This window comes from Arvicanthis niloticus, chromosome X (assembly GCF_011762505.2).
Source record: "Arvicanthis niloticus isolate mArvNil1 chromosome X, mArvNil1.pat.X, whole genome shotgun sequence".
In the NCBI taxonomy this organism is placed as follows: Eukaryota; Metazoa; Chordata; class Mammalia; order Rodentia; family Muridae; genus Arvicanthis; species Arvicanthis niloticus.
This window is the reverse complement of record NC_047679.1, coordinates 16,367,040-16,394,951: the sequence shown is the minus strand read 5'-3', so window position 1 is coordinate 16,394,951 and position 27,912 is coordinate 16,367,040. Positions and strand designations below refer to the sequence as shown.

General features: G+C 35.7%; 1 protein-coding gene across 36 annotated transcripts in view; it reads right to left on the bottom strand.

The window, feature by feature from the left end:
- The window catches only part of Huwe1 (HECT, UBA and WWE domain containing E3 ubiquitin protein ligase 1), a 122,283-nt gene that overhangs the window by 70,090 nt on the left and 24,281 nt on the right, over positions 1 to 27,912 (bottom strand). For 27 of the 36 annotated variants that reach the window (XM_076918660.1, XM_076918662.1, XM_076918669.1 and 24 more), the window contains 17 exons: positions 26,939 to 27,007; positions 22,056 to 22,154; positions 21,252 to 21,458; positions 18,786 to 18,938; positions 11,077 to 11,139; positions 9,301 to 9,378; positions 8,353 to 8,400; positions 8,206 to 8,274; positions 7,563 to 7,662; positions 6,966 to 7,066; positions 6,538 to 6,688; positions 6,277 to 6,404; positions 5,515 to 5,655; positions 5,185 to 5,290; positions 3,342 to 3,575; positions 2,741 to 2,842; positions 2,270 to 2,350 (listed from right to left, as the gene is read on the bottom strand). In XM_076918660.1, the coding sequence (XP_076774775.1) occupies positions 2,270 to 2,350; positions 2,741 to 2,842; positions 3,342 to 3,575; positions 5,185 to 5,290; positions 5,515 to 5,655; positions 6,277 to 6,404; positions 6,538 to 6,688; positions 6,966 to 7,066; positions 7,563 to 7,662; positions 8,206 to 8,274; positions 8,353 to 8,400; positions 9,301 to 9,378; positions 11,077 to 11,139; positions 18,786 to 18,938; positions 21,252 to 21,458; positions 22,056 to 22,154; positions 26,939 to 26,983 (1,906 nt within the window). In that variant the 5' untranslated portion in view covers positions 26,984 to 27,007. Of the gene's footprint in view, positions 1 to 2,269; positions 2,351 to 2,740; positions 2,843 to 3,341; positions 3,576 to 5,184; positions 5,291 to 5,514; positions 5,656 to 6,276; positions 6,405 to 6,537; positions 6,689 to 6,965; positions 7,067 to 7,562; positions 7,663 to 8,205; positions 8,275 to 8,352; positions 8,401 to 9,300; positions 9,379 to 11,076; positions 11,140 to 18,785; positions 18,939 to 21,251; positions 21,459 to 22,055; positions 22,155 to 25,874; positions 25,983 to 26,938; positions 27,008 to 27,912 lie in introns of all 36 variants that reach the window. The other 9 variants (XM_076918685.1, XM_076918690.1, XM_076918692.1 and 6 more) reach the window with 2 other exon arrangements.

The window sequence follows — 27,912 nt, the reverse complement described above, 5'->3', positions numbered from 1 at the left end:
CTAATGGAGACACAATAAAGAGGATAAAAGAAAATATAACAGTGAAGACCAAAGCCAGTTGTTGGTGGCACACTATGTTTGATCGAAGCACTTAGGAGGCAGAGGCAGGCAGATCTCTTGAGTTTGGAGCCACCCTAGTTTACAGAGTGAGTTCCAGGACATTCAAGGCTACTAGGAAATAAATCCTGTCATAAATAAAAAGTCAAGAGTAAAGACCAGCAACTTAGAATTGGACACAGGATAAAGATAAAAAAAAAAAAAAGTCGAATTCTTTATTTGGTGAGTTTCAACATAAAGTTACTACAGGTCATTGTGACCTTGCCACGCACTTCCTACTTAATTTTTCATTCATGAATCTTATTACTCCCAAATATGTAACTAACCAAAAACATGTGCAATATACTTTGTTAAGCCTACTTTAACTTTTCTGTCTGCTCTGATACAAATGTTCCCAGGAGGAACTTTCAATCTAAGGCTGATTTTCCTTTGTCACAACTCCAACTCCTTTACATAATCTGACCTAAATTAATACTAATAGTAACTGAAATACCATAGATCCAACTATAAAATGTACCTGTTTAATGATGTATTGCCCTAAAAGTAAACATTATGTCATATTGCCATACTTGGAATAAATGCAAACATATTTTGGGTTCAGTAACAGGGATATAACTCATTGAGGTCACTCAGACAATGTTCTGTTTTCTGCTATAAACAAGAAATTCTCAATAATTGACAAAATAGTATGGTTTCTGTGATGGCTGGTTAGAAAACATTAAACTCTATATTGGCATAAGGTAGTCTGTATCTCAGAGTGACCTCTTACTACATATGGGTCAATAGACAAAAGGTAAACATTTCAGAAAATAATCAACAAACCCAAACAGTAAATAATGTTACTAAAATGCTCCAAAAGGATCAAACATTCATATTGACTTCTCCCAGCCATCTACTGCCCAAGTTAAAAAGACTATTGGATCCAGGGAGCCACACAATTGCTACAATTACAAAAAGTTGACTGAACACATTTTGGTCTTTCTGAAACTCATTTATAAGAAATTATGATAATAGCAAAGACCACTGGAATAGAATTATATAACCATATTTGAATTTATTCAATGAGCTCAAGTCTCATTTGCTTCTTGTATCCCCAAAGTTCTTTCATCCATACTGAATGGGCTAAATTGAAGCACATGTATTCTCTTTAAACTTTCCAAAATGACAAGCCTGGCAACACAGGAATGAAATCCTAGCTTCTCAGGAGATGGAGGCAAGAAAATTTCAGGTTGAATCCCAACTTGGGCTTGAATGAATTCAAGACTAATCTGAGTAATATAGTGAGAATTCATCTCATGATATAAAAGCGGAAGGCCCAGCTCAGTGGTAGGATACTTGCCTAGCATGTGCTATATACACCATCACCCCTACATCTCTACCACTCTAAGCCTTCCTCTTCAAACTAAACCAACAAAACAACTATGACCTATGCAAATGTTCCATTCTGAGCTTTCTTCTTCTGGACAGTGTCACATTCTCATTCCCTAGCCTTGACCTTCCCTACCTGTGCAAGTAACAATTAAAAAAAAACATACCAAAGGATTACTTACAGGTACAACCTAACCTTGGAAAGATTTTTAACATAAAATCTTTGCTTAATGATAAAATATTTAAATGTTTCCCTCTCTAAATTCACAAAGAAGAACAAAGAGCAGAAGTAAGATGGGAAAAAGAAAAAACTTAAGGTAATAAAGACTATTTGTAGTTAACAAAATTGTCCTTTAAAAAAAATCAGCCAAACAAGTAAAATTTTAAACATACGGATTCATAAACTGTTTCATTAGCAAGAATAATAGCTACAAATCACTGCCCAAGTGTGTTTGTATAATGTCCACTCCACTAGGTTCAAAGAATCTGCAATTTCTACATCTCCCCCTCAATTGCTTTACAGAATTTTAAGTGGAGTTCTACCTTGCTTTTGTGAGGCTGAAACGGGTAGTGGGATCAAACTGTGGGCTTTGTACAAGTGAGGCAACCATTCTAGCATTTAGCTTAGCTACATTCCAAGCTTTTACACACACACACACACACACACACACAAACACACACACACACAGAGAGAGAGAGAGAGAGAGAGAGAGAGAGAGAGAGAGAGAGAGAGAGAGAGAAAGAAGCTGGCATTGGACTCAAGAGAACTGCCTGCCTTCAGATTCTAAGATTGTAAGTATATGCCAGAACATTCAACCTAGACCCAACTTTATATTCTACTCACCCAGGAGGAAGAGTGATGGGCCATAGTATTCTGCATTGCTGATGATGTGTTTCAGAGAGGTAGGTAAAGAACCATCCATCACTAAAAGAAATTTGTACAAAGACTATATGATCAGTCTGGGAAAGGCATGAAGATCAATCAAGGGTGATGGGTAGCGATGTTACACTGTGGTAAATAAACCTGTATTTTCCAGTCTAGAGTCTCTGTATGATACTCTCCATTACTTTATTTTATTCATACAGTTAGCTTTAATAGAGGGACAAAATAAGAACAGATATGGACACTAAGAGGTGGGAGTAGCATAGAAGAGATCAGAGTCCAAAATGGGAAAGGTGGCTTGTGTAAGTAACTGTCATGTCTAAGAAACATATTAAGTAACAAAAAGCTATCAGTTTACTAAGTATGCTTTCAGGAAAAGAACAATCTGGATAACAAAGTGGTCTTAGAAAACAGTATACAGAATCAAAATACCATGTCGTATGCCATCTGAGAAAGCAGGGTCTTGAATGGCCTTCTTGAGGAAATTCAACATGGACTTGAGAAGTGCTGCTCGTTGTGGAATACACTGAACTCCTAGCATGGAGAAAGAAAAAAGTATCATATTGTGCTCACCATTAAATCATAGTGAATAGGCACACAAAACATGTACTAAGAGACCCGTCTATATCCACTAAAGCAAAACTAAAAAATATTTAAAGTTAGATCTCTGGACAGTAGAGTATTCTGAAAGCTGAAATTAAATCACCAAAGATAGCACAAGACCAGTATTAAAATCACAGACCTAAATTTAAAAAAAGGAATTAAGAAAGAAGAACCAAAAGACAAAAACAAAAATACTATACGTAAAAAGATTCAACTTCAAATTTCAATAAGTTACTCTTGTGGATATTATCTGCCCTCCAAAATGTCTGTTTTGAAAATGTGTGAACTGCCAGAAGACCATAAAATGCTGCAAAACATGTTATTATAAAATAGCCTCAAATGTACCATTAAGTGCCGTGTAATGTTCTCTTCTTCACTAGTTTAATAAGTCAGTCACTGTAAAAGACTGTGTATCTATGTATCTACGCACCAGGACGGGGTCCAGGGCCAGGGCCAAGGCCAGGGCCAGGGCCAGGGCCAAGGCCAGGACCAGGGCCCGGGCCCGGACCCGGACCAGGGCCAGGACCCGGACCAGGGCCAGGACCCGGGCCAGGGCCAGAGATGCTAGTGCTGCTGTTGGAACTTGATGCCCTTAATTCAACATCCAGCCGGTGCTCCATAGATATGGACGAGCCTGGACTGCTTTCCATAGTTACATCTGCAACTAAAGTACAAGTTATGATAAAGAAACTAATTAGAATAAAAGGTACTAAGAAAAGAAAGATTTCTGAGAAAACTTCTTCCACTGAGTGAGATGTAAAACATGCAACTTTGTATGTTATGCTAAGAGGGAGGTAGTAAGTAGAGACTATTAACAGAGGTTAATAAACAAATATAAAAAGCACTGGTGTTCATAGGGAAAGATGTCTATGATCCATAGAATGAGCAATACACGTAGTACGTGTTTATGCTTTCATCTCTCTGTTCTAAAAACTATATACATATAAATGTGAACATGAAAAGGTAATAACAAGGCTGGAATGAGTCACAAACTAGCAGCTAATGTCAGAGGATTAAGACTGAGCATTTACATTTCCTGTATATCCTTAAAAATATTAATTATAAATTTGTAAAAGCAAATACTCTCTACAATGCTTCAATTATGTAAACACTAAAGGGGATCTTATTATGTTTCATAAATGAAAATTTTTTAGTTATTTTTATGCACGCACCTACTTATATGAGAAGCAAGTACAAACTAACAACTGTGCAACTTTCTTTGAGTATGTAATTTCTTTGGTAATACAATGCAATCACTTAGATTAGTTTTAAATACTTGTTTCCTGGTCTCCAGTGGCAAATTCACTGAATCAAGCATTTCAGATGGTGTCAGAATCTACCAAGCACTTATTGTTCTGCTTATTAAATTCTGACAATTGCTGATTTACAAGGGAGAGTCAATGATTATTTATCAGCAGTTAATAGACAACATATTTTACTCAACACTTGAGATCTCACCTGTGAACTTAAATGTCAGCGTGTTCCCAATAAAACAGAAATAGAAACTGAGCAAAAGGATTTCTGGGGAGTGCAACATGCACAGATAAATGTGCCCAAAAACAAAGTCCGAAAGCAAAAAAAACAGTATACTATTTACTGTTAAGAAAATTGTGCATTATATTTTATTACCTTTATCATAAACATAATAATAGATATGCAACAATAATCTGTGTCATTAAGACAAGACTACTGCAAATTCTAAGAAAGCTGTTTCAGGGAGGCAGTCTTTTCTATTCTATTATGAAGTATATATTAGGAGAGGGATGGAAGTGTTAAAAAAAAATACATACACAAAACACACCTGAAAAGTAAAATGATATGGTTTTGTATTTATAACATTAAGACTTTAACACTAGGATCCCTAAACAGAATAACCACTTGAAGTCTCTGGTCTGAGTTTTCCAAGGTCCCATTTTTGATTTTACAGTCGCCATGTAATTTATCAGGCATATATCAAACACTCAAGATGTAAGGTACTGCAGTAGTAAAAAAAACAGTATTTTGACTACACAGAGATTATTATGTTTTAGTAGTGTAAATAAGATAATGAACCAATACATAGATAGAGTGACTTTAGTAATCAACTGCAGCTCTGCCATCTACTTTACCTCCCAGTTCTAATCCAAACAATTCATACATCTATATAAAAAAGTGTTTAAATATGTACCTGGAAACCTGTGCACCTCTTAATTTATGAGTAAGAATTAAAATTTGGGTACGATAACAGAAAACTCACATACACAGAAATACTAGCTTAATAACTTGTTAATTACCATCCATATCGGTTTCCATTTCTTCTCCTTCTTGAGTGGTACTAGGTCTCTGGATCTTTGGCTTGATCACAAAAGGGCATTCTTTACGACACAAATCTACTTCGTGCTACAATCAAGGGAAAAAATATTAAGAAAATCCTATACATTTTAGGGATGAAAATTGTTAACTAAAGAATATCAAGCAGATTACATACTCAGTTTCTGGAAACATGAGAGATAAGATGGTTACTTATGGTAGTTGGGAAAGTACCTAGACTCAGCACTCACTGGAATTCAATAAGGTCTATGCAAAGTGATTCTTAAGAAAATAATACCTCAAGAAAATAATACCTCAAGTCTATAGATGAAGATAGAAAGACCACTATGAGACTGAAAAGCTGCCATGTCCAGGTTGGTGATGAGGTCAACCACTCTAACAGCTCTTGTTACAAACGTGATCTGGTCCTGTTCATCACCAAGAAACTTTATGACCTGGAAGGGAGGAAGAGGTAAACACAATAATTTAAAAAGAGAGCTATAAAAATTATATTCCTTTGCAAAAATATAGTATTAGAGTCCCCATGAGACACCATAGTATGAAACTGGAGGGAAGAGAGGACATATGATAAATGGTTTGTCAAATAATAATGCTAAGAATTCAAAGACTATATTCAACCTCCTAAGGCTGTATAACAATTCATAAATATGATTAAATAAAATAAAACTGCTTATTTTATTGCAAGCCAGAAATACCAAGATGCATTATCTTAAAATACCTACCAACCAACCACCAACCCAACCCAACCTGAACCCTGTTACAAAGTAAAACTTTACAAGTACCCTTACATACATTTTCCTTAGATCAATGCATAATGTCACACTATTATGCATGTAGCACTGTCTAGACTAAGGGCCTCCAGGCTACCAAATTATGCTGGATTACAAAAATTCTTAATATTGACAATAGATACACATGTGGCAACTAGAACATCAACTATATATAACTCTCTTAGGATAAAGTTCCTGTGCTATCTACTCACTGTAAAACATTTAAAATCTGTCCTCTCTTAGTTGATTTTCACACAATTTTATTAGAAAGGAAAAGCAGAGTACCTTTAGTAAGGCTTCCATCATTCCACAGGAGACCAAGGCTTCACCACCAGCGTCATAGCTGGCCAGATGGTACAAAAAGGAGAAAAGAGCTGTGGCAAACTGGTGGGGATATGGGTCCATGGAAGGATCTACAAAGGAAATTGGGAAAGGGATACAAAGAATAAGCTCAGGAATTTTCAGATACTGAGCTAGCACGTTGCTAAACAATGAGAAAGTCAAGATCCTCTTGTTCCTAGGTAAATAATTACAACTCAAACCTACCAATCATGGCCTGAATGCAGTTCCGCACAAGTACAGGCAAAAAACCATGGTAGGAGGCAGTTCCAGTACAGTCAATAATACTGCTGAGCTTGGGAGTTCTCTCCAAATGAACAATTGATGTTAATGTTCGTAAAGAAGCAGCTTTAATTTCCTATGAGGACAAAGTAAACAGTGTTAAAAAACAAATGGACAACTATACCAAGGTGCTATTATCTCAAAACCAGATTTACAGTAATTTTATTAAATCTGTTTGAGGAGACAGAGATCAGTAGAGAATAACACTGCGGATCTGGTATTCAGTAATTTCATAGCCAAAGAGAAAAAGTAAAAAGTTCAGGCATTCCTTCTAGGACATTTTTGGACTCCTTAAGAAAAACAGAAGGCAGATGCATATAAAACTTGATATGTAGATATTGACAGACACTTACCATGAGCTGCTTATCTGTTATTTGAAGGACATCTACCAACTCTTCTATCAACCCATTATACAAGATACTGTTTGCTGACTCTTGCAAGGCATTAGAATAGACTGCAAAAGAGAAAGAAGCAAAGACTTTGGCAGAAATGCAGTTAAGCCATCATTGGCGAACACAGCTTCCAACCAGCACAAAAAAGTAAAATCACTCTTACAAAATCATATAGGTACGTGATTTGTTTAGATGAAATGGCCCAAGTGAATTATGAATAATCAAACAAAAAAGCCAGAGTTTTCTGTTCTCTTATAGCACAGTAAAAGTAGAGTATTAACTATTTAATTATTTTCAGACTTCAAAATTGTACCTCTGAAAGAATGGGAGAACTGAACGAGGAACTATCAAGAAGAATAGGGACAACCAAGCCCACGTGACAAGGCAATGAAAGTTTTATTTTTTTCTAGTACGTAACTACAGTAGTAACTGGGATATACAAATACATTTATAATTTAGGTTGCCATTAATAAAACCTCAGCAATAAAGATAGATTATACTCATCAGAAATCAAGTTCAAGCTGCCTAATTAGGACCAGTTAATTAGTGTTTTCTTACCTAATATAGATATTGCATGCAGTCTGGCCTGAACAGCTTGTAATCGCTTCCTGTGATTAGAAAAGCCATGGGCCAGTCGTATATGTGTAAATAACAGCATCTGTGGAGATATAAGACTTATATTAGGAAATCATTACAAAGGGTAGGTTTTTCTTTTATGCTGCTTGGTAAAATGGTTTTGTTGCTTGGGTACCAAACTGAACTAGTATTATCTACTCTGAGATTAGTTGACAGAACTGGAGTAACAAAACAAGGACTTCTCAATAGCCTAATATTTTAAAAACTGTCATTACACATTGATGGACAATAAATAGAAATTAAATTTTCACTGTTAAATATTTGACCAAAAATAGAACAAGTTAACACAATTAAATTCTTCTAAATGTATCCAAAATGTTGAGAAAGCTATCACCACTACTAGATAATCATTTTGAATGAGCTTGCAAGTTTGCATTTCCAATCTATCATAAGGTGCTAGATGTTATTGTCCTTGAGAAGAGGAAACAAACATCTAAGTAGCTAATCTGCTATGGTCTGACTCCAAATATATGTCAATTTTGCTATGGTTTCTGTTTGTGTAACACATATCATTAGTATATCTAGAAAACCACAATATGCAAAGTATTGTTCAGATGTATTTTACCTGCTTATCCTTAGGAATGCTGTACATTTTGGTAAGAGATTCCATTATTTCAGAAGGACTTTCTGAAATCTGTATTAGAAAAAAAATTAGTAAGGAACAAAGCTACAAACAAAAGCTTAATAACCAGTTGTCAAATAATTCTCTTACCTTGTCAAGTTGTTCTATGTGAATATAATGTAGTGTATTACTAGTTGTCTGAAATTAAAAAGTTGAAATACCTGTTAGGGGGGGTCACTAAATACCCTATAAGAACCACTGAGAACTAAATGCCATCCTAGGTGTAAGCCAACTGTTTGAAAAAAAATCAAGGTAATTTCAGTCATCCAAAGCATCCATTTTCCACAGATAATAGTCACAAGATGGCTTCTTTCAAACTGGTAGTATTAAACTATAATTCTGTTAGCTAGGCATGTGTCCTATTTTGTGTTCCTTTTTAACCCTTGTCTAATAATCTCCACAATCTCAATTTTCATACCAAAGACTGAATACATGAGAATAGTGTCTCATATTTTGATAACTTTAATCTAGAAAAAAAACTTAACAATGAAAGTAGAAGAAAAATCTTGATTCATTGGGAAATTTCCATACCAAACCAAGTCTTAGCAGATCATCCAGGAATTTGGAACATCATTTAAGTAAGATTTTACATGCAAAATACAGAGCTTTTTTAATAGACTGGGATAAATATAGAAATTGAAACCCAACTATCTTAAGACTATCAGGATGGCATTCCAAACAGAGACTATGAGCAAAATATACAAATATGGCAGTGCCCAATAAAAATAGTTGTATCTTTTGGCAGGTTTCAACATAAAACCTAATGATTGGGGCGTGGGGGTAGAGAGCACCTTCTTGGAGGCAAAGGGGAAGAAAAATGGAACAAAAAACTGTGGAAGGGAGACTGGGAAGAGGGTGCTATCTGGAATGTAAATAAGTAAAAAAAAAAATAATGATGTGAAAAGCAGGCATAGGATTAATATGTATTCCTGAAAGGCTTCTAGGTATATCTAGCTTCTTAGGGCAGTGACACAGAACAAACATCCCCTCATTTAAACTAAGAGATTCTATAAACAACGACAAAATAACCAGACTCACCCTCTTCTCAATTTTGACCTCAGCTCCAGGATCTGCATAAAATTCAAAGTGTAGTGTGGTCGCACTGGGTGGATATTTCTGTGTATAAAAGAGAATAAGACATGGAACTTAAACTGATTTTAGACATAGACATCTCCAAAGCTTTCCTCAAACACATTGTGACAGCAGTAGATTCGACATCAATAGTGTTTTTAGTCCCTTGTTTAGACCATAGTTCAGATTACATTTGTTTGAAGCAGAATCAGAAGGCTAGAGGTTAGAGATCCAAATCTATTCAACATCTAGGTTAATTGTTACTCCTCCTTTAATATATAAATTTTGACTATAGTTATTCTTGTGGTGGGGTCAAGTAATAATACATATAACTTTAATAAAAAATGGAAAGCAAGTATCAGGGTCAAAATCTTGGCAACAGCTAAAGAATGGAAAAGGGCATTCTTGTGAAAACTTACTACCAGCCTCCTTATGGTCACTCTTATTACTTCAAACACCCCTTTCTATACCATTCTAGAACATGTTTCACGGTTTTCTGCATGGGTACACACCAAACCAAAAAATCCATACCCTCAAAGCACAAAAGTAATATGACATATTAAACTACAATACCACCCTGTCCAATACAACATTCCCAAGAAAGAAAACATGACACATTCATTGTTTACATTTTTAAAAATCTGGTTCAACATGTGTATCTACCATTTAAAGTATAAGAATTCAAAGTCTTAACGTGCTTAATGAGCTTCAGAATTGACCTACTGTTCTTTAAAACATGTTCTCAAAATTGAAAGTCCAAACTGAATAACATTTAAGTCATGTTTCCCTTATTACCAACATCCATTCACAGCTACTTACTGAAGAATGTATATCAGCTAAGGTAGGAAGTAACCTGCATTAATATCTAGGTTTCTGTAACTAGAAAAAAAAGAGCCATACTACTAAAAGATAAACATTTCCAGAAAGATAATTAGTTAGATTTAATTATATCCACTTGGTGTTAACTATGACAAACTAGGCTCTACTTGAAACACAGAAATTAGAAGGGAGGATAGCCTAAATCCATAAGCAGAGAATGGGTGACAAGGTAAGAGGTAAACATGAAAACATACTGAACAATACTAAGTTCTTCTTTAAAAAATAGTTTTATAATGTTATTCTGTAGGAGTATTTTACCTGTATGTATGTCTACTGTGCCATGTGAGTGCCTGGTGCCTATAGAGGCTAGAAGAGGATTTCATAGGGTCTGGCACTGGAGTTACAGATGTTTTTAGTTGCGGTGGGAGTGCTGGAAATAAAATGGGGGTCAACTACTCTTGATTTGCCATCTCTACAGATCCCTGTACTAAGTAAACCTATAAAAACAAACAAACAAAAAACTACTCCCTATCAACCATTCCTGAACACTACTAAGCATTCTGATACTTGTGTGAGTACAAAGGTACTAGTCTTGAAGTGGTGCTCTTCCTCCCGCCATATCCCAAATACAGATGTGTACTACTCTTCCCAGCTTTGTGGGATTAAAAATAAAAACCAACTTTTGATTTGATTCAATAAATTCAACCTATTTCAGAGCTCAGTATATGAACATATACCACTCTGAGACTCTTTATCTATAACCAGATCAGTAAATAGCTCAAATTTCTTAAATCTATTATATATTAATTTTTCAAGTTCTACAAAGTCCTGGTGCCAATCAAGGGTCAATTTATATAATCATACATTCATTGTTAAGTAAGACTTAGAAAGATACTATATATCATATCCCAAATAGTTACTCACCAACATATGCAAGTCTCTGCAACATTCTGCAAGTCCAAAGCCATTCTCCTTTCCACCCCAGCTCTTAGTAAAGAAAAAAAAGACAGTATTAATACCATGCTTATGGTTGTATGCTTATAGAGTGTTTAATGAAAAACAATGAAATCTATTTCATGGTTCTGTGGGGTGCTTAAGGTACAAGTACAAAGCAGCAACACTAGCCAGCTACTTCATTCCATATGTGTAAATTCATGCTTGCTGGCATTTAGTCATAGCTGGCCTTTCACACTATTCTAGTTTGTTTTATCTTTCTTTCACCAGGGTAGAACCACACTTTTTCTTGCCATAAGCCAAATTACATGCTATAAGAGTCTACATATAATTTGTATGTTGGTTTGAGTAAGAATGGCCCTTAGAGACTTATATATTTAAATGCTTAGGGAGTAGCATTACAAGTGTGGCCTTACTCACTCCTAGGTGCTTCAGTACCAGAAAGTCCTACGGAGCCGGTCACCTCTGTAAATGACCGTCCTTGTCATTGAATATTGTGTAAATGACTTGGGCTCCATAATTTCACTAAGTCACTTGAGGATGTTTCATCAGTAATTATTTCTGGAAGGAAAGAAAGCAAATCTAAAGAAAGAAACTAAATACCCTGCAGCAAGCAAGAAGTAACTCTTAAATCATGCTTTAACTTTTTACCACATTCTCAGCTATAAAAAAGAAACCCTTTAGTTTGAAGATTTTAGACTGCTGTTAACTTGAAATCTGTTGTTCTTACTGTGAAGTTTGATTTGTACATTTGTTTGCTTTCTGTACCTAATTAGATTTTTTTTAAAGAAAAAAAGAAGTATATGGCCTTGTTAGAAGTAGTGTGTAACCAGGGATAGGCTTTGTGGTTTCAATTGACCACTCAAGTCAGGCCCCAGTGTTTCCTCTGCCTTTGGGTCCAGATGTAGAGCTCTCAAGCTCTTTTCTCCAGCACCAAGTCTACTTGCATGCTGCCATGCTTCCTACCATGCTGACCATGGCCTTGTAAAGCAAGCCCCAATTAAATACTGTCCTCTATAAGAGTTGCTGTGGATATGGTGTCTCATCACAGCAATAGAACATGACTAAGTTGTTTTTGCTAACCTAAGAATAAAAGCTTTCACACAAGTACCTGTGGTAATGAATAGCACAATTCCTAGTAATTTCCAAACCTCAAATTCCAACCATATTAATTTTGCTTATGGACTAGTCTGCAACTTCTTTGGTCTTTGAAATACCTAAAATTTTAACAGCAATATCTATTTTTTGAGACAAGGTCTCTGTATCTCTGAATGGCCTAAAAATTGTTATTTAGACAAGGCTAGCCTTGAACTTACAAAGATCCACTTGTCACTTGCCTCTGCCTGCTGGTGTTGCTGGTATTAAATGATCCATGCCACCACATGTAATTGCTAGTCATCTTAGCTACAACTTCAAATATTAATTAGCTACTTTTACTCTTGCCTTAAGGTAAGTCATGCCTGGCCCAGCTCAAACACAAATGCCTTCATCTAATTCTCACTAATCCAGTGTGTCTCCCAATCACTACTGACCAGTTTTTCTTCTAGGAAAGGTTGTACACATAGTGATTACTCTATATACCTTATCATTTCCTTCTTTAGAAATATAATCACGTTAGAACCTTTGATAAACCTGTAACTCAATGTGTATCATTGAAGCTGCCATTCAAGATCTCTATTACAAAACCCTACTGGTGGCAAAAACAAAATTTACCTAATTCTAGAAAAATAAGCCTTTTGGAAATCTTTATTAACCCAGAAGCCCATACAGAAAGCAGAGGGTCAAATGGTGGTAACAATATCAAAACCCAGTTTAGCACTCTGCCTCATTTCTGTGGGTCAAGGTGTAAGTTCTCAGCTACTGCTATAATACTATGCCATGCTCCTTACCATGATGGCCATGAACTCTTAACTCTCTGGAACCATGAGCACCAAATTTTGTGTGTGTGTGTGTGTGTGTATAAACTACTATCATTATACTGTCTTATCACAACAACTGAAAAGTTACTGACAGAAGGTGGTACCAGAAAGTAGGCTGCTGCTGTGACAGGACTGACCATACTGTAATTTGAAAGGAATGTAGAAGACTTTAGGACTAGTAAAGTGGTTAAACACTATAAGCTAGGCTTATCTGGCCAGCTGTACTGAGAACTAAGTGAACTATAAAAGCATAGCTCAAGAGGTTTCAGAGGAGAACATTATTAGCAATTCAAGATCCTAACCCTGATATTTTGGCGAAGGATGTGGCTGCCTTTGTCCTGGTCCTAAGAATCTCCCTGGAGCTAAATCGAAAAGTTTTAGATTAACTTGAGACACAAAGAATCCAAGATATCCAATTATTGATTTTGGTGTGAGATTAGTAATAATCACTTTTATTCAGGCCAACAATGGAAAAGACCAAGCAAGACAAAAAAAAGAAATGTAAAATATACAATTTAAAAAGAAAAGGAACATCAGTAAATTAAATGTTGGGTCCATGGTTTGTACTGAAAGAGATAAGGCCAGATACAAAATGGAAGAGGGAGTAGTAATCTTGGGCTAAGACCCCCACACCTAGCTAGTCCTACAATATATGAAAGGAAAAGGCCCAAGGGATTTTCTGCTCCTAAAAAGCAATATCAAATCAAATCTTATCAAATATTTGGGGGTGGGGGGAGCAGGCTCCATCCCAAGTAGACAGCTAAATTTGGCAACATTAACTATGTGGTCCTGACTTTAAAATTATGAAGGATACAGGAGAAATGGGGTTGTAGAATCACTCAACCTGACCCTTGAAGCCAGGTTTGTGTCAGGGAACTCCCTCCCTGCATGGAGAATAGGGCTGTGGAATGTCTGCCAGGAACAGCTGCATACAGAAAGTAGAACCAAACCAAAATTAAGTATGTTGCAGTCAGCAAAGGGCAGAACCATCTTTGACAGTCAGCAAAGGGCAGAACCATCTTTTCTTTGACATGTCATAGGATTTAGAGTTTGTTCAGTTGAGTTTCCATCTTGCTTTTTGATACAATATTTTCTTGCTATACCCCATTCCTCCAATTTGGAATTGTAATGTATATTCTATGCCATTATATGTTGCAAGAACATAATTTGCTTTCATTTGGACTTTCTGGGGGGTTGCAATTAAGAGATTAAGAGTCAAAGAAGAGACTGACTTTTAAATTGTACAAATGCACTTTGCATTCTATGGCCATGAGCCTAAGGAACCCAGAAAGTAAAATGTGGTGGACTGAAGGAGAATAGCTCCTATACTGTAAGCTACATTTAAATACTTGGTAAGGATTAGGTATGGGATGGCCTTGGAGATGTCACTGGGGATGAGATGAGCTTTGAGTTCCAAAAGTCCAGGTCAAATTCAATTAGCTCTCTCAACCTCATGCTTATGGATCAAGATATAAGCTCTCAGCTATTATTCCTGCCACCATGCCTGCAAGCTGCCATGCTCTTGGCCATGGTAGTCATGAACTATAACCCTCTATAACCATGAGCACTCTTTCACAAGTTGCCTTGGTTGTGTTTTATCACAGCAATAGAAAAGTAATTAAACAAGACATACACTAAGAAAAACTATGCAAACACTTTACCTTTCCTCTGTCAACTGGCTAATAACTATTTAATAATGACAACTACAGCACAAGGAACTCCAAACACTCACCTGTTACAAAAGTAGTAGATACATTTGACAAACAGTTCAGAATCAATCAACTTCATAAGAATTTTGCAAACTAGCTGTTTGATATTAAACTTACCAAACCAATATTCATCATCATTACCTAGCCAATATTCATCAGCTGTAAACAATAGTCCACATTCCTGGAGTGAGGACAATGAATCTTCATGCAATAACAGTGTTTGATTGTTTGGGTCTCTGAAAGACCAGTTCAAACTGCCAAGTTTGCTTAATCTGGAACTTTCCCAGGGGCAGGGAATGGCTGAAAATATCAAATGATGAATGTAGTAAGCAGTCCCTATCCTTCTGGGACAAGGCATACAGCCCTGGTTAATACATGCCTGTAGAAGTCAAAAGTCAAAGTCAGGTGTTCCTCAGGTGGTATCATCTAGTTTTGAGACAAGGTATCTTTCATTAGCATAGAACTCAGCAAGAAAGGCTTGGCTAGCTGACCAGACAGCTCTAAAGATCACCCTCTCTCTATGCCCAGTGCTAGGATTATAAACTGTGCCAGAAACTCCTGGTATTTTTTATGTGAGTTCTAGAGATCAAATTGGGTCCTTGTGTGGCAGGAACTTAGCTGTGAACTATCTCCCTAGTGTTCCCTACTTTTGATGTGCTACTTTTCAAACACAAACTATGTAAGCCAAGAATTATGTATTTACTTTGATGACCATACTATGTATAAAAATGTAAAGGGAACAAAAATAAGAGTAAAGTTATTGTGTACTATTAAAAAATAGTACACCATAGGGGCTCAGGATGTAGCTCATTGTGTGGTTGCACAATATACACAGAGCCTTTGTTTCTTCAATCACCTGAACCACACACACAGACAAAAAAAACCCACCCTGGTATTAACTTAAAAGTATAATTTTGTAACTTAAAATATCAATTCTGATTTCCAGGGAAATTAACAAGAACTAGATAAAAAAACAACAGGGAAACTGAAAACCTGAACAATACCAACTCAACTGACCTAACAGACATACAGAACCTATGCAAGACTAGAGCATATATTCTTCCCACCACATGTAGACCTTAGGTAACAAAACAACCCTTAATACATTTATACCAAATCTCTGTCAATGACATTATCATTAGATATGGGGGAAAAAACCCCAGAAATCCATCACAAAAAGTAGTCTGGAAAATTCATAAGAACATGGTAATTAATCAATACTCTTAACTACCAATGAAGTCAAAGGAAAAAAAATCATATGGAAAATCATGAGATTATTTGATCTGGGTATAATGAGAACACATAATCTCACAAATTAAAATGCATATATTAGAAATTAGGTACTTCAACTCTTTTAAATAAGCCATAGTCAACACATCCCAGAGGAACAGGTAAAGAAAAAAAAATTATTGCATCTCATAGCCTTTTTCCCCTCAAAATACACATTAACTGATGAGCCTCGTTGTGCTTACCTACCCAGTGGGGGCTATCATATGAACCGGGTTATTAAGTTGGTACATCTAAAAATAACTAGGGTATCAATCATGCTTAGAGCATGCTTAAAGCACCACTTTACAAGCAGAGATACTAAGGTATTCATACATGAGTGAAAAGACTTGATTTTTTAAAAGATGAAATTTTAATAAATGCTAAGATTATTTTCTAACTTTACCCTTAGATCGGTGTCCTAAGTACTAGCTAGTAAGTGCTACTACTGTGTATTTACCTATTACTTGGCTATCACACTGCATTTTAACAATTTTTTTGAGATAGGGTGTGTTACTATGTAGGCCTGGATGGCTTGGAATCCTCTATGGAGACCAGGCTGTCCTTGAACTCAAGAGGCCCACCAGCCTATGTCTTCTGAATGCTGGATTTTAAAGATGTATGTTACCACATACTACCAGTTCTAACAATTTTAAATTCTCCCTAGGAAACCAAAAGACAACTCCAGTGCCTGCAACAAACTCTTTTAAAATAATTAATCTAAATTATTTCTTTCATTATATTGTTTCATCTTTAATTGTGTGTGTTGAGTATTTTGTACATATGAGTGCTGGTGCCCAAAGAGATCAGATCAGACTTGTCAAATGCTATGAGGCCATTGTATATGCTGAGAATTTAACTCTATCCCTTTACAAGAATGCACTCAAATTGCTGGAATCATCAATCTCTCCAGATCCCTCTACTAAAAATTAAAAGACAAAGAATTACTTGGCATTTTGCTTGACTTTGTAAATTTTCTCCTCTATTAGGACTACAGGTAGATTATCTACAAATTCTTTTCTGAGCTTCTGAGTTTATTATGTACTTATGTCTTACTATATTTTTACTGACTTATTTAATGTGTATGTGGCACGCACACCTGCATTCTATTAATACACATGTAGAGGTCAGAAGGAAACTTTTAGGAGTCATTATTCTCTTACCATATGGTGTCAGGATCAAATTCTGGTCATCAGTGTTAAGCTTGGTGACAAACACTTGCTGAGCCCTAATGCTTGATTAATGTGAGTAAGAATTTATTACATATCTGGCTGTCCTGAAACTCACTATGTAGATCAGACTAGCCTGAAACTCAGAGTGCCATTTGTCTTTGCCTCCCTTCTGAGTGCTGGGATTAAAGGCTTCCCCCAGCTCCTATAATCCATAATTATACTTCCATTTCTCCCTCCACCAACCACCTTCTCTTCCTACTTTCATGCATTTTTTGTGTATATGATCCACTTAAATTTAACTGAAGTTGCTTGCAAACATGATATATCAAATGACTAAAACGTTTTCTTTTGAACTCTGGATCCCATATTGAACTGTTATACATACATATACATATACAATGAGGGAAATGCTCAAAATATGTTTAGAAAGTAGGTTTGATGGCTAGAGGTGTAGTTTAATAGTAGTATTGTCTAGCATGAGCAAAACTAAGTTTTATCTCCAGCACTGATTTTCTCATTGGATTAAAGTGATTATTTTTTTCTATATTTCCATATAGGTCATAGAATTCTATTAAACTTCTGAGTAATGAACCTAAAATAACCTGAAATGTGAGCCAATCTTAAGGTAACCATTAAATTGGCTATTAAAACAAGTCTTCAATCACGTGTAGTAATATATGCCTGTAATCCTAGCAGTACAGGGGCTCACTAAGGAAAACTTCAGACTATCCCAACTGTGCTCAGTTGAATGAGAATGTCCCCATATAAAAATATGCATCTGAATGCTTGGTCCCCAGTTAGACTACTTTGGAAGGATTAGGGGGTGTGGCCTTGTGAATATAGTTGTGGGCATGTCAGAGGCATGCTACTGATGTTTTAAAAACTCATGCCTGGCCCAGTCTCTGTTCTGTATCCTGCTTGCAGATCAGGATATAAGCTCTCAGCTATTGCTCCAATGCCACACATGACTGCCTGTCACCATGTTCCTATGCCATGATGGTTATGAACTGTAAACAAGTCTCCAATTAAATGTTTTCTTCTAAAAGTTACTTTGGTTATCATGTGTCCTCACAGCAACAGTAGTAACTAAGACAAATACCCTAAAAAAATTCTAACACAACTTCTGAACAAACTGTGTGTTATCAATAAACCTCTAGGAATACCACATAATGTTTTCATAGGGTTGAATTTTCCTATAAGAAATCTTGACTTCAATACAATTACTACCATTAGAAAATAGCACTAAGTGTCCAACAATTATTCTAAACGATTCTTAATCTTAAATTCCCAGATGAGAAAATTGGTATTAAAATTAAAGATTCTAATCTAGACCTTTTTCTCCCTGTATGCTTCTTTATCACAAAGAATCCTTATTCTGAATTTCCCCAAAGCAGCACTATCAGTTTTGAAACAAGGATTTTGTTTCATGAGCAGTTGATGAAATGTTTTAAATTTAATTAATAGTTGAGGATACTCCTGCCTTTTGAAACTTTGTTACACTGTCCCAAATACTTGTAAAAGTCAGAAAGTTAACAAAAGGATTCTAATCCACTTTGACAAAACAAGAAATGCCTGTTTAACCATATGCTCTGATGTCTTCACCTAAGACTCACCTCTGCCAAATGTTGCAGCCGTGTCAGTAGTGGAGTCCTCTTGTCAGATCCAAGACGTGTGATATAGTTTGATCTTTTGCTAAATACATATAGAAGGTTAAGGACTGCCAGCACCACTTGCATATCAGAAGAAGCCAATAAAGTTGTCAAATGCTATAGGAACAAAAAAGGAACAAAGTCTAGTGCATCAGGAATTTGGCACTAAAAACTTCTAAGAGTTTTTTTTAATGTGATAATGTGTGTCAACATTAAAAACCATCAACTTATTGAACCCCACTACACAAAAATATAGTCAATCTCTTACAATATACAATACTGAACCCAAGGAACAAAACGTTCAATAAGAGTAAAGACTATAAATTCCAGTCTGAAATTATATTGGTGTCAGTATATAATGAAGAATTTCAGGGTAGAAATATGCTATAATACATACGTAGGACTAAAAAAATTATATGTCTAAGTGTTGTAAAAGGAAGCTAAGTGTATGCTATTATTTCCTTTATGACAAATATACAAAGGACTCATAGAAAGAAACTAAAGCTATCAACAACAGCTTTGTGCAATTTTTCAAAATAAAACTATAAAAGTAGGGTACAAGCTTAGGAGTAACCTGTTGTTTTTTTTAAAACAAAGAGCCTTCACCAATATGTTGAAGCAAGTAATTGGATAAAATAAAATCAGTATGTAATTGAGTTAGAAAATAACAAAAGCATCTTATTTGTTGATTATCTTAATGACCATGGACTTTCTTGGGCAGCACATCTAGTTCTTTATCAAGACTGTTTATCCATCCCTACTTGATAGAGCTGGTGCAGGACCATTCTACTTCTTGTCCAAAAGTCATTTTCTGTTTGTTCTGATTCTGTTTCTTTCAGAAAATAAAACAAAAGCAACAAGGTGGTACCGAGGTAATCAAGTTTGGGTAAAGGAAAATAATTTCTCTTTATGTATTTATGACCACTAAATTTAAGATTTATTTTATGTGTTTTGTCTGTGTACCATGTAGCCTCAAATGTTAAGAAGGAGTCAGATAGATCCACTGGAAGTGGAGTTACAGATCGTTGTGAGCCTCAATGTGACTGCTAGAAATCCAAACCTGAGTCTTATGCAAGAAGTACTCAACTGTTAAGCTATTTCTTCAGTCCCCCTTTTGTCCATGAGGTTACCTTAGTCTTTATGGATACAAAAAATATAATAGGCTTTTTAAACAAGTCCCACCCATATCATTTACCCATTCAACTTACCATGTTTAAAGGTGCATTCCCATATACATTCTGGACAGTATTCTTAAGACAAGTTAACTATTAACATTGCACATACTGCTACAATTTGAGTGTAAGTGTTTGAACCCTTGGTCAAGCAGCTAGTCAGTTTTACAAGGTTGTGGAACTTTTAGAAGTAGGTCACTAGGGTTTGACCCTTGGGCATTATAGCCTAGCACAACATTCTGGTTCTCTGGTGTTCGTGTTTTTTTGTTTGTTTTCTCTCTTTCTCTTTCTCTCTCTCTCTCTCTCTCTCTCTCTCTCTCTCTCTCTCTCTCTCTTTGGTTTTTCGAGACAGGGTTTCTCTGTGTAGCCCTGGCTGTCCTGGAACTCACTCTGTAGACCAGGCTGGCCTCGAACTCAGAAATCCGCCTGTCTCTGCCTCCCAAGTGCTGGGATTAAAGGCGTGCGCCACCACCGCCCGGCATTCTGGTTCTCAAAAATAGTAGTATATATGATTACTATGAGCTCCTACTACTGTGAAGCTGCCTATCACCATCCATGAAGGATGAAATATGTCTCCTCAAACCATGAACCAAATTAAAAAATTTCCTCCCTTGTTTATTGTCAGGAATTTGGTCATAGGAACAAAAAAGGGTGTGATTGAGTATTACAAATAATCTTGAGGTGAATTTTAATTATTTACAAAGATGTATGTGGGTCACATGGAAATACACCATACTGAATAAGGAACAGGTCCTGACACTAATCCCCTCTGCCATGGGTATGATGGGGGGGTGTGCAGTGTTTTGGCAGAAGACATTGAAAACTATAAGCACATTAATATAAGGAAATCAATAGTTTAAGAATAACTTGGAATACCTCTAATAATCTTGGACAAAGATTACTAAATTGTCCAGAAAATACTTCAATACAGGTACTATACTCTTTATGCCTTCAAAAGGTAGAAGAAGTATGAATCAGAAAAACTTTCCCATCAATCCTAAGACAGGTAATATTTATGCCTAAGAATGTCATACTATTATTTCCTTCTCCTTGAGGTTCTGAAGATTCAACCCAGAGATCTATACACACTAGGCAAGTATACTACCACTAAGCTAAATCCCCCACTTACTACTTCTAACTTTGAAGCTGAAAATCTTAAGAACTCCACAATGAAAAGTAAAGCAACCAACCAACAGAAACAGAAATTCCCTTGTTTATGGATATACATGGTTATACTTAAGTACAGACCACATCTTACCTCTATGGAACTGTACAGATGCCGAGAAAAGCTGTACTCAATGAGCAAGGCTGTGAAGTTCAATACAGCCAATAGAAGCATTTTCAGCTGTTCTTTTTCTGGCCTATCACATACAAGCATCCATGACATATTCTCCACTGTTTGTCCAGCATCTGCCAGGATTCCATCAAAGCGGTCTAACAGATCCACCCAGTGATATAACTCACACTAGAAAGAAGGATAAAGTGGATATAAAAATAAGATAAAAGTGGCTTAGTGGTATGCTCTAGTAATCTCAGTACTGAAGAGGCTAAAGTAGAAGGATATGAAGTCCAAGGAGCCTGGACCACACAGTGAGCCTCATCAGCAAAATTATAATGGTATTTTTTAACACTGAATGGGTACTTTGGAATAGAGTTTTATTAAGACATAGCTTTGTTCTCACTTCTTCAAACATGTATTTGTGTGGGCATATGCATACCACAGCATATATGTAGAAGTCAGAAGATAATTTGGGGGGCGGGGGGAATTGGTTCCTTCCATCCATTATGAGGGATGCAGGGATCAGACTTGATCTCTTCAAGTCACCAGACCTGGCATTAAATACTTTTACTATCTGAACTCTCTCTGGGCCAACATATTGATTTAAAAAAATGGTCCTTGGCAACAATTCAGGCTAAATGCCAGTAGTCAAGAGCTATGACACATATGCTAGATATGTAAGTAACTAGAGAATCAGGCTATTCCATTATAGTTTCTCCTGTCATTATCAAAGCACCCAAAATTATGTACTAATAGCATGCTCCCTGTCCTCTGTTTACATACCTTGCCAATGTTCCATGTTTTGATTTGCTGCAGTTCCAAGAGTAGTTGCTCATCATTACAAACTTTGAGTTTGTCTATTAAGGCTCTGCAGTCTGCAGGCTAAGAGAAACAAACAAGGATTCACAAAAGGTGATTAGGAATGAGGGAGAAACAAAGAAGAATGGGAAAAGGGACCCTTACACCCATCAAGCATTTCAACTTTTGCTTATATAAATCTTTTAGATTACAATAAAAACCTACGATGAAATACTTTCATTCCCAATAATATACTATGCATTTGTTTAAATCTGAATAAACCTGTATATGCAAACTACTTGAAGTACAGACAACAGAAATAAAAGAAATAAGCTAAGAAGCACTAAAAGCAAAGTTAAATAATCTGCAACATAGCCTAAAAGCTAATCAGAATGTCTGGTATTATTATGAGTCATGAGGGAGGAGAAGGGAAGAGAAGAGGTGGAGGGGGGAGAGGAGAGAGGGAGAAAGCGAGGGAGCAAAGGAATGAGGGAATGAGAGAGAGAGAAGAGAGAGCACACGCATGAGGGAAAGCATGAACCAACCTGAAAGGAAAGGTCTAGCACTGATTTATTTTTCTATAATATTAAACCCTGAGAAAAGATCATAGAGCTTCTGAACTCTGTAAAACTAAGACTCTATTCTTACTTGGTTTTCCCATTTCCATATATTCCTGATCTCTTGTATTGATGAACAGGACCATTATCAGGTATCAAGGAGTAGATTGAGAATTTATAATAAAGGTTCTGAAAGTGGAAAGGAAAATGGGATAGGGACTGAGACTGGGAAACATTCTATTAATGGACAACAGGTGGGAAAGTGATAACAATTTTTATTTAATTCTATAACTGGTGTCATGGGAATAAAGCTAGCTTTGGAACCAAACAAATTTATGTTCTGTTTTTTTCAGTTTTATGAATACTAAACTATGGTGAGTCCTACTTACTATCTATCCATTTACTTACCAGGAAAATACAAACAACTTAATAAGCTAGCTTGAAGAGTATGTCCAAGTACCTGCCACTTAGCAAATACACACAATAGGAGATTTTTAAAAATGAGCATGCTGTCTTGATATTTAAACAAAGAACATGGGATTTAAATTTAAAGTCATTCTCTCTTTGAATCTCACCATCCTCATTCAAGAAATGAATAGTTAGATGCCACCTATATATCCAACAATGCTGAGATCTAAAATTGGAGGAAACCCCGAAGATTCCCATCAACTCTAAGATATTTAAAAGTAGAATTTTCTTTAAATTCTCAACTTTGCTAGAATCTACCTCAAATTTCTGTGATAATATGTATGGAAAACTAACACCAAATCCTTCTACAAATCAGGCTTGACCTCAGCTCCACCGCCTTAAGTATAGAGTGTAGGAAAAACAGTAAACAAGAATAAGAAAACTTGGAGAATGAGCCACCAGTTCATATAGTTTATCTGTCCCTTCTCCATTTATTTATTATCAAATACATCTACTTAAATTTCTAACGACATACAGATAATCTAATTCAATGTTATGATTCTGTGGGTTAGATAATACCCATTTTGTTGTTAACACTTGAGTCCTGTAATAACTTGGTATATCCACCATTACATGGCATTTAATATCTCACAAACCTGGTACCCAAGCCAGATCTTTCTTGAATGCAATACTGTGGACAAAGACTCTGCTTGGCATCATCACAGTTATGTGAGATACCTGGGTCTAATTGGAAAAGCCGTACATGGCACAAGGGCAGCTTGCAATAGCATGGATCCTTTACCATCTTTCCTAGAACTCAACCTCACTAACATTTCATTGTTGCCCACTGAATGCTTTAGAGGTTACCAAGGACTAGACTGGAATAGGATACTTAAATGTTACTTCCCAAATGTATCTCGTTTCTTTATCTTTGTGGTATATAAAAAAAATTAAACTGTCTCTTTTTCTTTCTTGCTTAGAGACAGGGTCTCCCTATGTGTCCCTCATTGGTCTTGATCTACCTGCCTCTGCCTCCCAGGTGCTAGGATTAAAAAGTTTGCACCACCATACCCAACCCTTCTTGTCTCTTATTTTCAAAGAATCATCTTTTAGACATGTGACTGGAGACTTGTTATTGCTGAATGACAGGAAAAGGAGAAAAGGGTTAAGGGACAGGGAGACAGGGAGGAGGAAAGAGGGGAAGAGGAAGGGAGATTGAGTAAATATGTGCAGATGTCATAAAACAGGGACAACCATGCAGAGTCGGTTCTCTTCACCTTATATTCTAGGGAATGAACTCATTGAGATTAAATTGTAAGAGACTTTTACCTGGTGAACCATCTCATGGGCCCCAAAAAAACCTTTCCTGATGTGGTAGCCCCACCTCACCCCAACTTTTCACAGGGTTCATCTGTTACAAACATCTAAGGCGTTTGTGTTTTCTAATCATAAGGTTTACTTAGCCTTACAGTATCTTTTCTTTCTCTGCACATAAATGCAAACCAAGTAGGACTGCCCCGACTCATAGGAAAAGGCAAGGCATCTGTCAGTTCAAAGCTGCTACCAGGATTTTCGTGAACTTTCCATTATCAAACCTACAGGAGAAATCCTTTGCAATACTGCCAATATTCTAAGTGATCAATGAAAAAAAATTTCCTAAAAATAAAACCTAGTACTGACACCAGTAGGATGAATGAAAAAAAATTCTTAAAAATAAAACCTAGTACTAACACCAGTATGAGAAACTGGGCAATCTTCTTTGTTGCTTGAGTAGAACAGGAAACCCAAGCCTTAAAAGACATCTAGGCAGTGACTTTATATTCTAAGTAATCTGATAGAAGCTAGGAAAGTGTGACTGAAAGAGCCTTATAATTTACTTAACATAAAAAAATAAAATTTGCATTTCTCTGATCACCTGTAAGATCGATTCTTTCTTCTTTACTGGCTTTGGTCCTTCTCTGAAAGGTTTTATGCCCATTTTGTCATTGGGATATTCATTTCTCCTACTGACTTAGCATAAAAGATATTAACTATTTTGGGGTACAAATATTTTCTCCAGCTTGTCAATGTCCCATGACTCCCCCTTACAATTGAGCTTAATTGTGGTATTACAAAATTGTGGCATACAAAAACAGCACATAATTAAAATAATTTGGTCAGTTTAGATGGATCCATATACTCACTTTCCCATTACCACATTCCAGGTGAAAAACATATCACCTCCAAGTTTCCTTGTGGCTGTGTGTGTGTGTATTAAGAACACTTATAACATGAAGTTTATTCTTAACAAAATTCTTAAAGTGCACAGCAATTTACCAGTAAATGTAAGTTCTGAAACTTATCCTTTTTCCTTTCAAATAGGGTATTACTATGTAACCCTGAACTTGTGATTGTTTTGTTTGCCTCAGTCTCCTAAGAGCTAGGATTAGACATGAGCTACCATACCCAACTTTTTATTCAACTGTTTTATTAAATTATACATAGCCATAGAACAATTTCCCCATTTCCCTCCCCTGATAACCATCATTCATTCTGTTGCCTACTTACATACCTTTTGACTATTTTAGATGCCCCCTAGTAGAGGAATCATGCAGTATTTGTTCCTCTGTAATTAACTTTTCATTCTTCTAGGGGGATTAATTTTAAAAATATATAATAAATTCTTCAACTTCATAGTGGAAAAACCCCCAAATAACCCAATTTTAAAGTGGGCAAGGGAATTTGAAAAGACTTTTCTCCAAAGACATATAAATGGCCAAATGGCACATACAAAGGTACTCAACATCACTAATAATCAGGGAAATGCAAATCAAAATCATAATGAGATATTACCTCATACCTGTTAGAATGGCTATTGTCATGTGTCCTTTTATTTTGGATATGGTATTTTACATTTCCATTTTGGTATTTTGTCCTTTGCTTTAATGCTTGGAAGGGCAATCCCCACCTAAGACAAGGTAAACATTCACCTGTATGTTCTACTTCTCCTATAATTTCTTTTAAAAATATCTGACTTTTGATGACTTATCTACAATTTACTTCAGTAAAACAGTCCCCCGCACCATCCCACCCAAATCAAAATAATTGTCTTGGCACATTTTATTGACTGTTCTTTCCCACAATATATAATCCTTCTATTAAGTTCTTATGTATGCTAGATTGTCCTGATTTTCAGTTCTCATATAGATTATTACACTGCTGGCACTGTCTTGTTTTTAAAAATCTTAATTTCTTAAGACTTTTTTATTCTTCACTTTCAAATGATATAATATAGTCATCAATATTTATAGATACCAAAATACATCAAAAACAAAATAAAATGAAAACAATTTACAGTAACAATACCTGTATCATATTATGTAGTAATATGCTCAATATATGGCATATAGTAAAAACACTGATATTCAAAATAAAAGATAGGAGATGGAATAAAGACAAAATAAAAGATAGAAGATAAATAAAAGTCAATGAACTTACCATTTTTATTTCCAAAACAAAACAAAAATCCCTAAGTTCTAATAGCTTCAGTCAATTTTGATTCTACATCTGTTTTCCACTGTCATACTGTCTTTCAATGCTCAGATTGTAGCCTGAGAGCCCCTTTCAGGGACCAAATATCTACAAAGTATTGTTCACTGTTTCTTTTTCCAATGGTCATTTAGCTATTAACTTTTAATCAAAAAAGGTAGTATTTTATTTTCTTTTGTAGTGTTTAGGATGGAACCCAAGGTCTCATGCATGCTAGGCAAACAGAGCTATTCCTCCTAGTTTCAAAAGTTGCTATTGTAATACTTTGTATTAACTGGACATATTTATTTGGAAGATCAGAATTGCTGAACTGGTCACAATGATTTTTTTTTTCCTGAAATAAAGAAAATGAACAAAGCAAATTTGGATACTCACAGCCTCAGTAGGTGTCTTTTTCAGTTTAGTCCTGTCTACTTTCATGTTTTCAGTTTTCCACTTTAAGATCTGAAAAGAAAACACCCAAAATAATGAGAACATAAAATTAAAGATAATCTACAACTCTACAGTATTAGAGATACAAATATTGGACAAAGAATATGCAAGATACCTAGTGTAACACTGGAGTTGTAATAATTTGATGTTATGGTTATGAGACAGAAAATGGCGAGTATTTTTAGATAAAATTTACTAACAATCCCTGTTACAATAAACCCAAAACCAAATTGAGCCAAAACAAAAAGCTTTTTTCCTCTTCTATTGTAAAGACTTCAAATCCTTTATTGACACAGTTAAGTATGCAAGGATTTTAGAGACCTCAGGACCGAAAAACTCACTAGAATTTGGGGGAAGGGGGCGATTCTGGGAATTTAGCCAAAGTTTTAAGGATATAAACAAACATTTAACATCATTAATCTATACTGCATGAGTAAGTACAAAAGTGAAAAGTTAGAAAGTACCAAAAGCCCTAAATAAGATGTTTAAAATTTTTATCTAAATCTAATTATTTTATGTGTGTTGCTCACATGTATGTGTATGTACATCATAGAGGGTTGGGGCCCAAGGAGACCAGAAGGAACTAGAGTTAAGGACGGTTGTGAGCTAAAATATAGGTGCTAGAAAAAAGTGATCTTAACTGTTTTCTCTTCAGCTCTAGGATTGGTTTTTAAATTAACTATGTAAGTGCTAAAAATGTTACAGACAATTACATACAGAAATTCGTGATTAAGTAAAAAGGTTATAACACGAAATATAAATCTACTGAACCAGGCTTTGAGGTTCACACCCGTACCTCCAGTAAGACTCTTATGAGTAAACCTGAACTATTCCAAAATGTGTATGAAAAAGCAAAAAAATGACAATAGCAGAAACTTGCAAAAATAAAAATGACAAATAACTATTTTTGACAGTTT